General features: G+C 48.9%; 1 protein-coding gene across 2 annotated transcripts in view; it reads right to left on the bottom strand.

Annotated features, from left to right (window-relative positions):
- The window catches only part of UNC45B (unc-45 myosin chaperone B), a 29,333-nt gene that overhangs the window by 6,989 nt on the left and 9,856 nt on the right, over positions 1-12,488 (bottom strand). For both annotated transcript variants that reach the window (XM_019626844.1, XM_019626845.1), the window contains exons 8-15: positions 10,795-10,965; positions 9,087-9,258; positions 5,698-5,998; positions 4,735-4,829; positions 4,426-4,567; positions 3,592-3,732; positions 1,604-1,731; positions 597-663 (exon numbers count right to left, since the gene is read on the bottom strand). In XM_019626844.1, the coding sequence (XP_019482389.1) occupies positions 597-663; positions 1,604-1,731; positions 3,592-3,732; positions 4,426-4,567; positions 4,735-4,829; positions 5,698-5,998; positions 9,087-9,258; positions 10,795-10,965 (1,217 nt within the window). The remainder of the gene's footprint in view (positions 1-596; positions 664-1,603; positions 1,732-3,591; positions 3,733-4,425; positions 4,568-4,734; positions 4,830-5,697; positions 5,999-9,086; positions 9,259-10,794; positions 10,966-12,488) is intronic.

Genomic DNA, 12,488 nt, shown 5'->3' with positions numbered 1-12,488 from the left:
GCACCTACTGTGAGCCAATAGTTTAAGTGTATTTCCTCCAGTCTTTGTGACATTCTGCAAAGTGAGTGTGTGAATTTTCCCCCACATTGTACACATGAGGAAACTGTGGCTTGGGGAGATTAAGTAGTTTGTCCAAGATTACAAGCTAAAAAGTGGTTGGCAAGGACTCAAAGACAAGTCTTCTACAGCAGACTCCACGGTCTGTGTCACATCATGCTTCCTTCCAGTAGCCAGGAGGACAGATGGAATTCCAGAGTAAATCCCATGGCACATCATAGAATCAAGCATAAATTGGACTGGGGCCATGAGCACAGACAGACAGCACAGGTACCTGAATGACAGTATTCCAGGAGGTCTTGTTGGTGCAGGCAGGACATTCTTCTAGGGTCAGGCAAAGAGTGTGCATATGCGTGTGTGTGCGTGTGCATGCGTGTGTGTGCATGTGCATGTGTTCGTGTGTGTGTGTGAGTGTGTGTTGTGCGTGCATGTGTGTGTGTATGTGTGTGTACATGCGCATGCACTCACACACACACACGTGTGCTCCTCCCCAGCTGAGCACCTTCTAGGATGGCAAGAACTTTATCCGGCCGAATTACCTTGCCACCACCTTGAGCCACAATGGTGCCTCGGTCCTTCGGATTGTCACACAGTGCCAGGAATACCCTGTAGGGTAAGGATAAAGGATGTTTCATGCACCAGTACACCCTTCCCTGGCATCAGCATGGCAGCCAGTCAGACCCCGTAAAGCCCTGGAAAGTGCTACCAGTGTGCACATGCTCCAGAATTAGCCAGCCTCAAAGGTACTGCCATGAACACAAGCGGCTGGGGAGGAAGCGAGGCCAAGCGCAGCTGCAAAGAGCCGCCTCATCCTTATTTAGGGAGATAATGAATGGCTCCTTGCTGCCTACCACCCAGGAGAAACTCTCAACATCGAGGCAACCTAGGGCCTCTGTAAACTGGCCTTTGTCTTCCTCTCTGTTCTCATGTAGCACTGCTGCCTCCTGTGCATGCCATGCTCCAGACATATTGCAGGAGAACCCCAGGTTCACTCATTCTTCCTCCATCCTCTGTGTCTTTGCATGTGCTGTTCCCTCTACATGGAATCTTTCCCTCACCTGCAGTTGGGTGGCTCCTTTTATTCCTTCTGGGCTCCCTTGAGCTGTCACATCTCCCAAGAGGCCTTCCTGGATGCCCACCCTCCTACCCTCCAGTCTGGCTGGTTGGTTGCCGCTGCTTATGCTCCGACCAACCCTCTGTCTTACCCCCATCATGGCATCCATTGCATTGTATTGTAACTGGGAGACTGTCTGCCACCCCCATCAGGCTGCACAGAAACTATGCCTTTCATCTCTGGAATAGCAAGTCCCACACAAAACCTGGGAACCAGGTAACTAGAATGAACAGTAACCTCTTTCCTCCTGATACAAACTTGCACCCGTGATGACCTGCCCTGCCATGTCACTTTTCAATGTTGATCCCTATCAGTCTCCCGTCCAGGCCCCCAACGGCTCGTTCTCTTATTTACTCCCCACCATTGCTATCTCCCCATCCAGCCTCCTGCCTCCAGGCCCCTCAGACCCCAGCTCCGCCCACTGCAGCGCACCTGGCCAGCAACTCTTTGGTCTGGTCAGTGAGGATGGCACTGTCCGCTTTCACCATGCAGGCCAGTGCAGAGATGACGCCGGCGTTCAGAAGCCGCTTCACCCGCATGTCTATGAAGTCCTTCTTGTCCTGGGGGGATGAAAAGGTGGCAGTGGGGAAGGGGCCTGGGCACCAAGCCGATCTGCATTAGAACTAAGATGGTGCATTTCTGACTTCTTATGGTAGGGTGAATAAGGGTCACCCAAAGATGTCTATGTCCTAATCCCTGGAACCTGTGAATGCATTACTCACATAGCCAAAGGGACTTTGCAGATGTAATTAAGTTAAGAGTCTTGAGCCGGGGAGATAATCCTGGATTATCTGGGTAAACCCAATATAATCACAAGGGGCTTTATAAGAGGGGGCAGGAGGGTCAGAGTTGTAGTAGGACGTGTGACAACCGAGGCAAGAGGTTGAAGTGATTCAAGGTCATGAACCAAGGAAGGTGGCTTTTAGAAGCTGAAAAAGACAAATAAACAGATTGTCCCCTCTGAGCCTCGAGAAGGACTCTGCCCTACTGACACTTTCACTTTGGCCCAGCGAGACTGACTTCAGGTTTCTGACCTCCAGAACTATAAGATAATAAATTTGTCTTCTTTGGGGCAATTATGTTTGTGGCCATTTGTTATTGCAGCAATATGAAACTAATACACTCCTCCAGATTCCCTTTGTGCAAACAACAGCCAAAGGGGGGGGGGGCGAGGGGATACAGCAAGCTCTGATGTCGTGAACATCAGAATATCTCCTCCTCCTCTTTGCTCTCCCCACTCCCAACACAGAGCCTGAGCAGCTGATACGGCCAGGAAATCAATCCCAAAGACTCTTCATTCACAGAGGACTGAAATAAAAGAGTGATTATCCAAAACACTAGATGACCCTCATGTTACTTTTTCAAATAGTTGGCTTTTCATTAGGGTATGTGGCAGGTGGGACTGTAGAGGGATGTAGGCAGGATTGAGAGGAGATAGGGAGCAGATAAAGCTGACATAACAATGGACTGCGTTGCTGAAAACCTAATGTCACCCCAGGAATGAATGGCTGGGGAGAGGCTGACAGTGACGGGCAATCTCTAGAAGCCACATTTGAAAGATACAGCAGCAGTATATGCTATAAACTCTTGCCTGCATGAAATACTATGCAGCTTTAAAAATGATTCAGAGAATGACATAGCCGTGAGAAAACACATAAGGTATTTTCCCGAATTAGGTACAAAATGATAACTACAGTCTGATTATAACTATGAAAAGAAAAACACAGAAAAGCAAACCTCTGGTAGGTAACATAACATGCCAAATATCCACACTGGTCAGGGGGAGAGGATGTCATTGAAAGTGGTTTTCTTTTCTCTACTCTCCACCTTTTTGTTTGTTTTGCAACAGGGTTATATTACTTAGATCATTTTTTAAAATGTAAATGTTTTACTGGCTGGAAATAGAATGCATATATATTCATATGCAAACCACATACAAAGTATATCTTTGAGTGCAGCGGCTCATTGGGGGAGGAACCCAAGGGGGTTTGTGACACCTGGGCTACTGCTGATCCATGTACCCCTTCCTCTCATTTTTCCTACTTAGCATCCACGTCCCAAAATCCAGATATCCCAGAAAATAAAAATCGTATGAGTGTTAGAAACATGAAACACAAGTGTCTGAAGTCCATGAAATCAATAACATAAATTGCAAAACGTTCATCATGGCTCCGTTTGTTTTCTCAGGCTACAAATTGTAGGGTTTCTTATCCCTACTCCTTATAACATTAAAACTAAGAAATACACGAGCGCCACCTAGTGGGAGAAAATTACCATTATCATCTTCAGTTGATCTCTACTTTAGGCCAAATCCTCCCAAACACACCCTCACAGCACCTGGACGTCACTATCTTTCCTTTCCACTTCCCTGAACGTCTGGTGGCACAGAGACCCCCCTCCCGGGCTGCCCCCGTCCCCACCTTGGGGTGCTCCTCGGGCACGTGCTGCTTGGAGAACTTGGCGAGCTGCACCAGCTCGGGGATGACCTCCTTGACATCATAGCTGTTGGTGCAGTTCACCAGGGTAGTGGCCACTGAGTACAGGATGGTCTTGTCAGAGGTCTGGAGGGAGGCACGGGGTGGGGGGATAGGAGGCGAGAGGCAGAAAGGGAACTTGAGAACAAACTTCTGCTTCCAAGACCCTCACATGGCTCGCAAGTTGGTTTGGGAGGAGTGTGTGGCTTGGACAGTGTGGCCAGAAATTTCTCATGCACCCTCAACAGTATCCCTGAGGGCATGGATGGGGATCGTCTGAGTGTGCCCCTGCTTTGAACCTCTTGACAAGTCCAAGCCAACATGTATTCACAGGGCATGCCTATCTCCCCCAGGGTGGGCACAGGATGGGCACTGGACACCCTCTGGTATGGCCCTAGGGAAACTCCCTCCCACACGTCTTCTCTTTAGTGGGGGAAAGGAGTCTGGGAAGAGCTGGAAAGGAAGGAACGGGCCGACAGGAGGCTAGGCACTGATCTTGGCTCTTTGAGACCTCACTTCCTGAGGATCCCTGGGAAAAAAATACCACCCTCTTGTTCATCCTCCACTTCCTGCAAGGCATGAAGAGTTGGGAGCCCATTTCGCAGTCAGGTAAAGTGAGGGTGAGAAAGAAGGAAATGACCAATCTGGGTTTACACAGGGAGAAGAGGGTACAGCCAGGTTGGGGACCCAGGGGATCCAAATTCCCAGGCTCTGTGGTAGGCCCTGTGAGCCTGAATCCGGTAGCTCTTTCCTGAGGCCAAAGGTCAGGACCACACTTGCCTTGGCCAGCTCAAACATGGCCTGCAGAGCAGGAATGTCCTGGACAAAATCATCCTTCACGTCAGCGTCCAGCGTGAGGTAGGCCAAGCCCTCCACTGCCCACCGCCGAGTCCGGGTATCTATGGATGCATTGCACAGCCACCTGGGAGAGGGAGGGACAGACACTGGGAAGGGTGCCAGGCTAAGGTCAGGACAGTGAAGCCATTTCAGGGTAGTGCATGGCAGGTGAGGGGCCTTTCGTGATCTGGCATCCACTAGGGCACACCCCAGAGAGGAGATGGAAGGCCTGGGGAAACAGGACCCCCTTACTTGCGACACTGTTTGGCCAGCTTCTCTGTTGACCCTTCTGCAAACTGCCTGAGACCGTAGTCTGTGCCACCTGCAGAGCCCAGCTTACAGAGTCCCTGTGGAGGAGGGGAGACAGTGGACATCCGAAGATCAGCAACAAGGCCTGGGGACGAGGCCTTGCTCAAACAGGTCCCAGTGGCTGGAACACTTTGCCCCTTTTCCTTTGCCTGGGGAAACCTCTACGCATAATTCAAAACCAGCGCAGGTGTCACCTCTTCCAAGGTGCCTTTCCTGAGGTTTCCAGGTGACAGGAGATGCCCCCAAAGCTAGAGGTTTTTACCTGCCCCCATACCCCACCATTTTGACCCCGCAGATCTGAAGCTGCAAATGGTGAAACTTGTTAGAACACAAAATCTGGCAAAGAAATCCTATCTCGTGTGTAACAAATTCAGATGTTCAGGATTTCACCCAGGAAATCTGGATTCTTGTTAGGACAAAAAAATGTCTTCCATAAGAGAAAACTCACAATGGCAGAAGCTAAAACTACTTTTTTAAAAATTGATATCAACAACAACAAAAAATCAATGACTCAAATCTTCCCGACAACTGTTTACAAGGAAAAGGTCAATGAAATAATCTGCAAAACAGAAATGGAAAAAATGAAGTAGGTTTAACTGTGCCATATGAAAACTGATTAAGGAAACAAATTGACTTTTTGGCGTTTGCTCTGAAAATACTTGCTAGGGAAAGCTCATATGTTATGTCATTCAAAAGCATGGAGGTGTAGAAGGTTAGACAGCAGTGTCCACCATTCTGAATCGATGTTCTCACAGCCTCCTGTATATCATCCTGCTCTGCAGGGGCCTGTGAGGGGGGAGGTCTGGGTGCCCCCTAGAGCGTGGTCTCCTTAAGGACAGGGGCCATGCCTCATTCATCCTGTTGTCCCCAGTGCCTGGCATGGTGTCTGGTACCCAGTCCACTCACCACCAGTGTACGGATTTTGATTTTCTCATTTTTGGTAGTCTTGTAGATCTGTTTGAGCAGTGACACGCCATTGGTGATGATGAAGGTGGCACGGCTGAGCTTGGTGGAGGCATGGATGAGGGCCTCCACGGCCACCAGCTGGTCGGCCTCACGCTCCGATCCACACAGCGCTACCATCATCTCCATCACACCTTTCAGCCCCAGCAGCTGGTTGCCCAGGTCGAAGGGCCCTTGCAGGATCCCTGACACTGTCTGGATGGCGATCACATTCTTGTCCATGTCCTGGGGGTCAAACTTGCCCCTAAAACAGAAGGCAAAGGTGATCAAGAGAACTGGCCCAGAGGGGTGGGAAAGGTGTGAGATTTGGGGGCAGACAGGTTTGGATTTGCATCTTGGATCCACCACTCATGTGCTGTGTGACCTTGGATAATTCACTGAACCTCTCTGAGCGTTAGCTTCTTGATCTGGGAAATTGAGGATAGTAGAAATCTTTCCCAGAGTTACAATGAGGATAAATGACATAACAGATGTGCCAGGGGTTGTGTTCCCCATGAAGCACACTCTGAGATGGGATTGACATGTAAGAAACTTATTAGGGAGAGCTCTTGGGATCAACACCTGTTGGAGAAGGGATGAAAGTGGGACTGGACTAAGGGAGGCATTGGGCTGCAATGCAGTCATGACAAAGCCTCAGCCTGTGAAAAGTTGTAGAGCTGATACGCCCTTAAAAGTCATTCCATATTGGTGTGAGAGACACATCATTGGATGCTGGCTGCCCTGGGAAGGGTGAAGCAGCTGTCCTCAGCTGAGGCAAGTCCCGAAGACAGGTGATAGGTGGGAGCTGTCCAACTGACGGATTTCCCAGCAGCTGAGGTGTCTGGTGGGTCCGTAGAGCAGCCAAAACAACACAAAAGGGCCTACCATGGTGCCTGGCATGCCGTATCACTCTGCAGTGTGGCTGAGTCACAGCAGGGCCCCATCCAGTCACTCCCCTACCTGGTCTCAGTCCTTTCCCCTATCAAGTGAGGGTGTGGACTCGACCAGCCAGAAGGTTCTGCCTTGCTTTCAGAATCTTCTGTCATCTACTCCATGGGAGAACCTCCAGCTTGGGAGTGCCAGAGGTAACACACCTTCTGAGCCTTGAGTGATCTGCCTAGGCTGGTTCAATGTGAGGAATCAGGGCAGATGTGCACGGTGGAAATGTAGATGTGTATATATGAAAGAAAGCAGCGTGGACTAGTCAGGAGAACTCTATACTGAGAGTTGGAGACCTGGGCCCTGGGCCCATACCTGCCTGTGGCTAACTGGGTGACCTGAGCAAGTCCCTCTGGGGGAAAGTGGTCAGCTCTGGAAGCTCTTAGAGCCCCTGCACTTCTGACATTCCATGCCCTGCCTCTCATCTCTTCACTCTGCCAGGGAACCTAGAGCCCCTCATAATTAGTTGGAGTCTGCCCTTTAAGCTGGTTCCTCATGCCAGCTGGTAGCTGGTGCCTGAAGCTCCACCCAGTTCCTGGGCTCCTGAGGAACCAGGGTGGGGACTGCCTCAGGAGCCACTTGTTGAAGGTGGTGACTCCACCCACTAAGCCTCAGGTGACCCCTATGGGCAGAGGCCTGTGCAGAAGCAGCATTCCACAGGCTGACCAGGAGGGGGCCTCAATCAAGACCCTCTGCCCACAAGAGGACCAGCTGGGTGACAGTTACCCAAGCTCAATGTGGGACCTCTAGAGAGACTCAAAAAGTTGGGCACAAAAGGTGAAGCTGAAGAAGAGAAAGACCAGAGTAGTCCTGAGAAACTAAGAGAACCAAAGTCAGAGGTCAGGAGAAGCTGTGATATTGTGCAGGAGTCAGCGGACTTCAACCGCAGGCCACATCTGGGAAGCTGAGAATGGTTTTTCATTTTCAATGTTTTTTTTTTTTAATGTGCAATAAAAGCCTACATGTCCCACAAAATCTAAACTATTTACTCTCTGGCCCTTTACCGCAAAAGTTTGCCAACCCCTGGAATGGAGAAAGGAAAAGCAGAGTGAAGACAGGGTATTTAACTTCCCAAGGCTCACCTGGGGTGCCTTTTAGACATGCAACCTCCTGATCCATGCCCCAGACTACCGAATCAAGGGAAATCCCAGAATTCTGAATTATATACAAGTCTGAGGATCATTGGAATAAAGGACTAAAAGGCCATGTAGGCCGGCCGAGTGGCTCAGTTGGTTAAGAGCACAAGCGCTGAGCAATAGGGTCGCTGGTTCAATTCCCACACGGACCAGTGAGCTGCGCCTGAGCTAGCTGCTGCTGAGCTGCCAACAGCTGGCAGGATGGCTCAGCTGGTGAAAGCACATGCTCCTAACAACAAGGTTTCCGGTTCCATTCCCTAACGGGATGGTGGGCACACGACACCTTGAGCTGAGCGGCCGTGAGCTGCTGATGGGTGGCCAGATGGTGACTTGACTTGGAGCTGAGCTAGCTGCGCCCTCCACAACTAAGATTGAAGGACAACAACTTGGCTGTTCTTCTTTCCCAATTACCCAACACTGTTCCCCTTCCCCAATTAAAAAAATAATAATAAAGACACAAATCTAAAAGAAAAAAAGAAAAAAAGGCCATGTAATAATGGGAGAAGAAGGGAGAGGATACATAAAGAGAAACAGAGATGCAGAGAAAGCAACTGTGTCACAATAATGAGGGAGTGGCCCTGAGAAGACCCAGGGACTCCAGCTCCTGGGGGCTCTGGGCTCCTGTCTAGTTTCTGCAAGACCACACAGTTCTTAAAGTCTTGACGGAAGCAGGCCTCCCTCCTGGACAACCTGGTGTTTTTTCCTTTCAACTACAGGAAACTGTGGTAGGTTTAAAGTATGTCCAAAAATATTTTGGAGGGATACTCCTCCCTGCAAAAGGCAGACCCTAATTCTTTCCTCTTACACATACACCAGACTTAATGACTTACTTCTCATGAATGGAATGTGGTGAGAGTGATGCTGTATGACTTGCAAAGATACGAGTATGGAAGATATTGCCATTTCCACCTTGGTCTCTCTCAGAGCACTTACCCTAGGGGAAGCCATCTATCATGAGGAAAGGTCCACACAGGGAAGAATCAAGGCCTCCCACCAACAGCCAGCACCAATGTGCCAGCCATATGAGTGCGCCATCTTGGAAGCAGATCTTCCGGCTCTGGTCAAGCCTTCAGATGATTGCAGCCCAGGCCAACATGTGACTGTAGCTTCATGAGAACCCCAAAGCCAGAACCTTCCAGCCAAGGCGCTCCCAAATTGCTGTGATGTTCTAATACATGATTATTGTTGTTTTGAGCTACTACATTTGGGGATAGTTTGTTACACAGCAATTAATAACTAATGCAGAGGCCAACCCTGTGAGGGCCTCCAAGAACTCACGTGATGTACTCCTCACAGATCTTGCGGAAGTGATCGCGCTCTGGGTCGCAGCGCAGGTCGTCGTAGAGCTTGTTGATGAGGATAGAGGCCAGCATCCGGGTGTTGTCGGTCAGGGGCAGGCAGGACGGCAGATCTGGAACCTGCCCCACCACCTTCAGGATCTTCCTCAGGCCTGCAGGACAGATGGCAGCGGCAAGTGTAAGACTGGGCTCTGTCCTCACAAATACCCCCCTCACTCAGTCAAGTCTTCACACCAGCTTCTCTCCAGCCTGCCTTTAGGCAGCACATGGCTCATCCAGAGTGAAGGGTGCTGGAATGGGGCCAGGAGACTCAGGCTCTACAGTTGACTTTGCCCCTACTTGAACAAGTCATCCCCCTTGATGGGCCTCTATTTTCACATTTACAAAATCAAGAATAGTTGATCTCGGAGGACTCTACCAGTGCTAACATTCTATGTGGTGATGTACAACCTTCATCGAACAGAATTTTATATTCTCTTTTCCCCAGGCCTCAGTTTGTTTGTTTGTTTGTTTGTAAAATGGGAACAATACTGCCTCCCTCATAGAGTTTGAGGACTCACTGAGACAATGTATAGAAAACTCCCTAAGGCCAATCCAGACACATCATTCTCACTCAATAAATATTATTTATTTAGAAAACTACATTTAGTGCTTATTGTTATTTTCCCTTCTCTTTTGTCAAAGAATCTTCAGTGGTTTCCTAGTTCCCATCAGGCTAATTTAAACATTACTTATTTGTTGAATAAATGAATGAATGAGTGCATAAAGAAATGACCACCTTTTAGGTACTGGACACTGAAATAAAAGAAACCATCCTGACCTCAAAGAGCTCACCATGCAATAGGGAAGACAGACGTACATTAAGGTGTGGTAAGCACAGAGTTGTAACACCATGGATGGGGTGATTTGCTCCAACAAAGTAAGAGTTGCAAATTATTTTGAGCACTTACTCCAAGATTTAACATATTACCTCATTTAATCCTATCAATAACCCAACTAGTTAGGAATCACTATTCCTATCTTTCAGGGCAGAAAACCAAGACATGGAGAAGTCAAGTAAGTGGCCCAAGATCACACAGTTGGCAAGTGACATAGCAAACACAGTCTCCCAGCAGTGTCTGATTTCAAAGCCCACAATGTTAACTGTGACACTGTGCTGTCTCTGGAACAACAGACAGGTTGACTTCAGAGCCAGGTTTTAGAGGTGGCTAGGAGTTGGTCAGACCTTAGGTGGCACAGGGACGTGGGAGGAGGGACATTCAAGGTAGACCCTACCCTGGAAGGCACGAAACTCTGGGAGTTAAGAGGGCATTAACAGTGGTCTAGAATTCTGGTGAAGTATTTTCCCAACCATGAGACTTCGGGAACGTTACCCTATAGTTGGTGGAGTCCTGTTTGTTTTTTAACACTTGCTCTCATTGTTGGAAAACTCCGCCCAGATGTTTTTGAGTGTGTTGGGACATTTTCTGGGTGTGTTCAGATTCTGAATTCAGAGCCTTGACCCACACACTCAGCAGCCCATTGGTGGGTCCTAAGACGTTAATGCTTTTTCCTGGAGTTTCAGTTGGGACTGAAGATTTCTCCCTGACAAGAGCCATGCCTCTTCCACTTTTTGCTCAGTGCAAGGTGCCCACCCTAGTGCCCCCTCAAAAGGCTGCAGGGAGCCCCAGACCCGCTCTGCTCCTCACCATTGTCCACCACATAGATGGTGCGTGAGTTGTCGTGAATGGAGAGGTCCTTCCTGGGGACGTTCTTATTGAGCAGGTTCAGGGCCTGATCTCTGCCCTGGCCAGACACCTTCTTACTGACCAGCATGTCGAGCAGGTGGCTGGTGATCTGCTTCAGGTCCTTCTTGGTGTCTGCGAAGGAGAGGACAGGAGTAAACAGAGAGGACTAGGGAGCCTCAGGTGTATAGGACCAGGAATAGCAAAGGCTTCTAGAAGGACTCTGGAAATACCAAATCCACTGCTGTTTGGATATTGGAATTTCCCAGGAGAGTATAGTATTGTCCATCTCATCCCGCCCCCAAAAGGAGGGAAACCCTTAGATAGCACCCACAGGGGTCCTCCAGGAGCTCTGAGCATTGACTTCTACAATAGCCCATTCCATCCTTGAATAGCTCTGGCTCTTAGAAGTTCGTCATTCCAGGCAATGATTGGCAGGGATACACTGATTTAATCAAATGTTTTCAAGAAAGGGAATGTATACTTTTGACAGACATCTTACTCCCCACAGATTCCAGCAGGCTGCGAGCCTGAATTCAGGTCTTTTCCTGGGATTCCAGGTCTTCCCTGCCCACTGGGAATCTTAAAAGGCAAATGCCTTTTCCTGCTTTGCCTCATCTGACCTCTCGGAGACTTGGAGCGTTTTGTTCTCATTCTAGGTTGGAGCCCAAAGGCAGGCAGGCAGGCAGGCAGACAGCCAGGCAGAAAAGAAAAGCTTTCCAAATCATGTCATTTAAAGAAGTGATACAGGAATGGGGCTATCTAACTGGAAAAGGAAAGGCATAGTGGACTGACATGATAGGTTGTTTTCAGATACAGGTATTTTATGAAGGTGAGATGGACTTATTCGTGGGGCTCCAGAGGGCAGAATCAGGACCAGAGGTGGGTGGAAGCTATAAGCATATAGATTTGAGATCAATATAGAGAATTTTTTAGCATAGATGTCCAACAGCTCCTTATTTTGCAAGGAAGTTGTGGCCTCCGACAAACCACACCTCTCACTAGTCACCCTCTTGGAGAGTCCCCTCCCCCACTAGGCCTGGGTTGGTCATGTGACTTACAGCACACCCAGAGGCTTAAAAAGCACTTGCACATTGGGATTTGTCCATTTATAATCCAGCCACCATGTTACGTAGAATCCCAAGCTAGAGAGGCCACAAGAAATAAAACCAAGGTGCTCTGGCCAGCATCTGTAGTTAGCCACCAGCTATACAAGTGAGACCATCTTGGACCCTCCAACGATTCTAGTTCAGAAAAGGAACATGACTTGTTGACCATTACAATAGTAAGTCAGAACCACATCAAGAATCCAGGACCCCAAAAGGTTAACATTATTAATCTACAAAGAGCAATTATGAATCAATAGGAAAACAATGATACTCCAACTGAAAAAATAGGTAACAGCATCAACAAACCATTCAAAGACAAAGAAATCCAAGTGGCTAGTAATTTTTAAAAATTCACGCAAGAGGGCCGGCCGAGTGGCTTAGTTGGTTAAGAGCTCGCTCAAGAGTTTTGAGCTCTGGCCGGCCAAGTGGCGCGATGGTTAAGAACTGGCTTGCGATGCCAGAGGGCCCCGGTTTGGATCCCACATATGAGGGCCAGTGACACTGCCCTCCACAGCTAAGATGCTGAACAACAGCTCAACCTGGAGCTGG

The sequence above is a fragment of the Hipposideros armiger genome, unplaced genomic scaffold (genome assembly GCF_001890085.2).
Source record: "Hipposideros armiger isolate ML-2016 unplaced genomic scaffold, ASM189008v1 scaffold_692, whole genome shotgun sequence".
NCBI classification, from domain to species: domain Eukaryota; kingdom Metazoa; phylum Chordata; class Mammalia; order Chiroptera; family Hipposideridae; genus Hipposideros; species Hipposideros armiger.
This window is presented reverse-complemented; position numbering and strand designations above follow the sequence as displayed.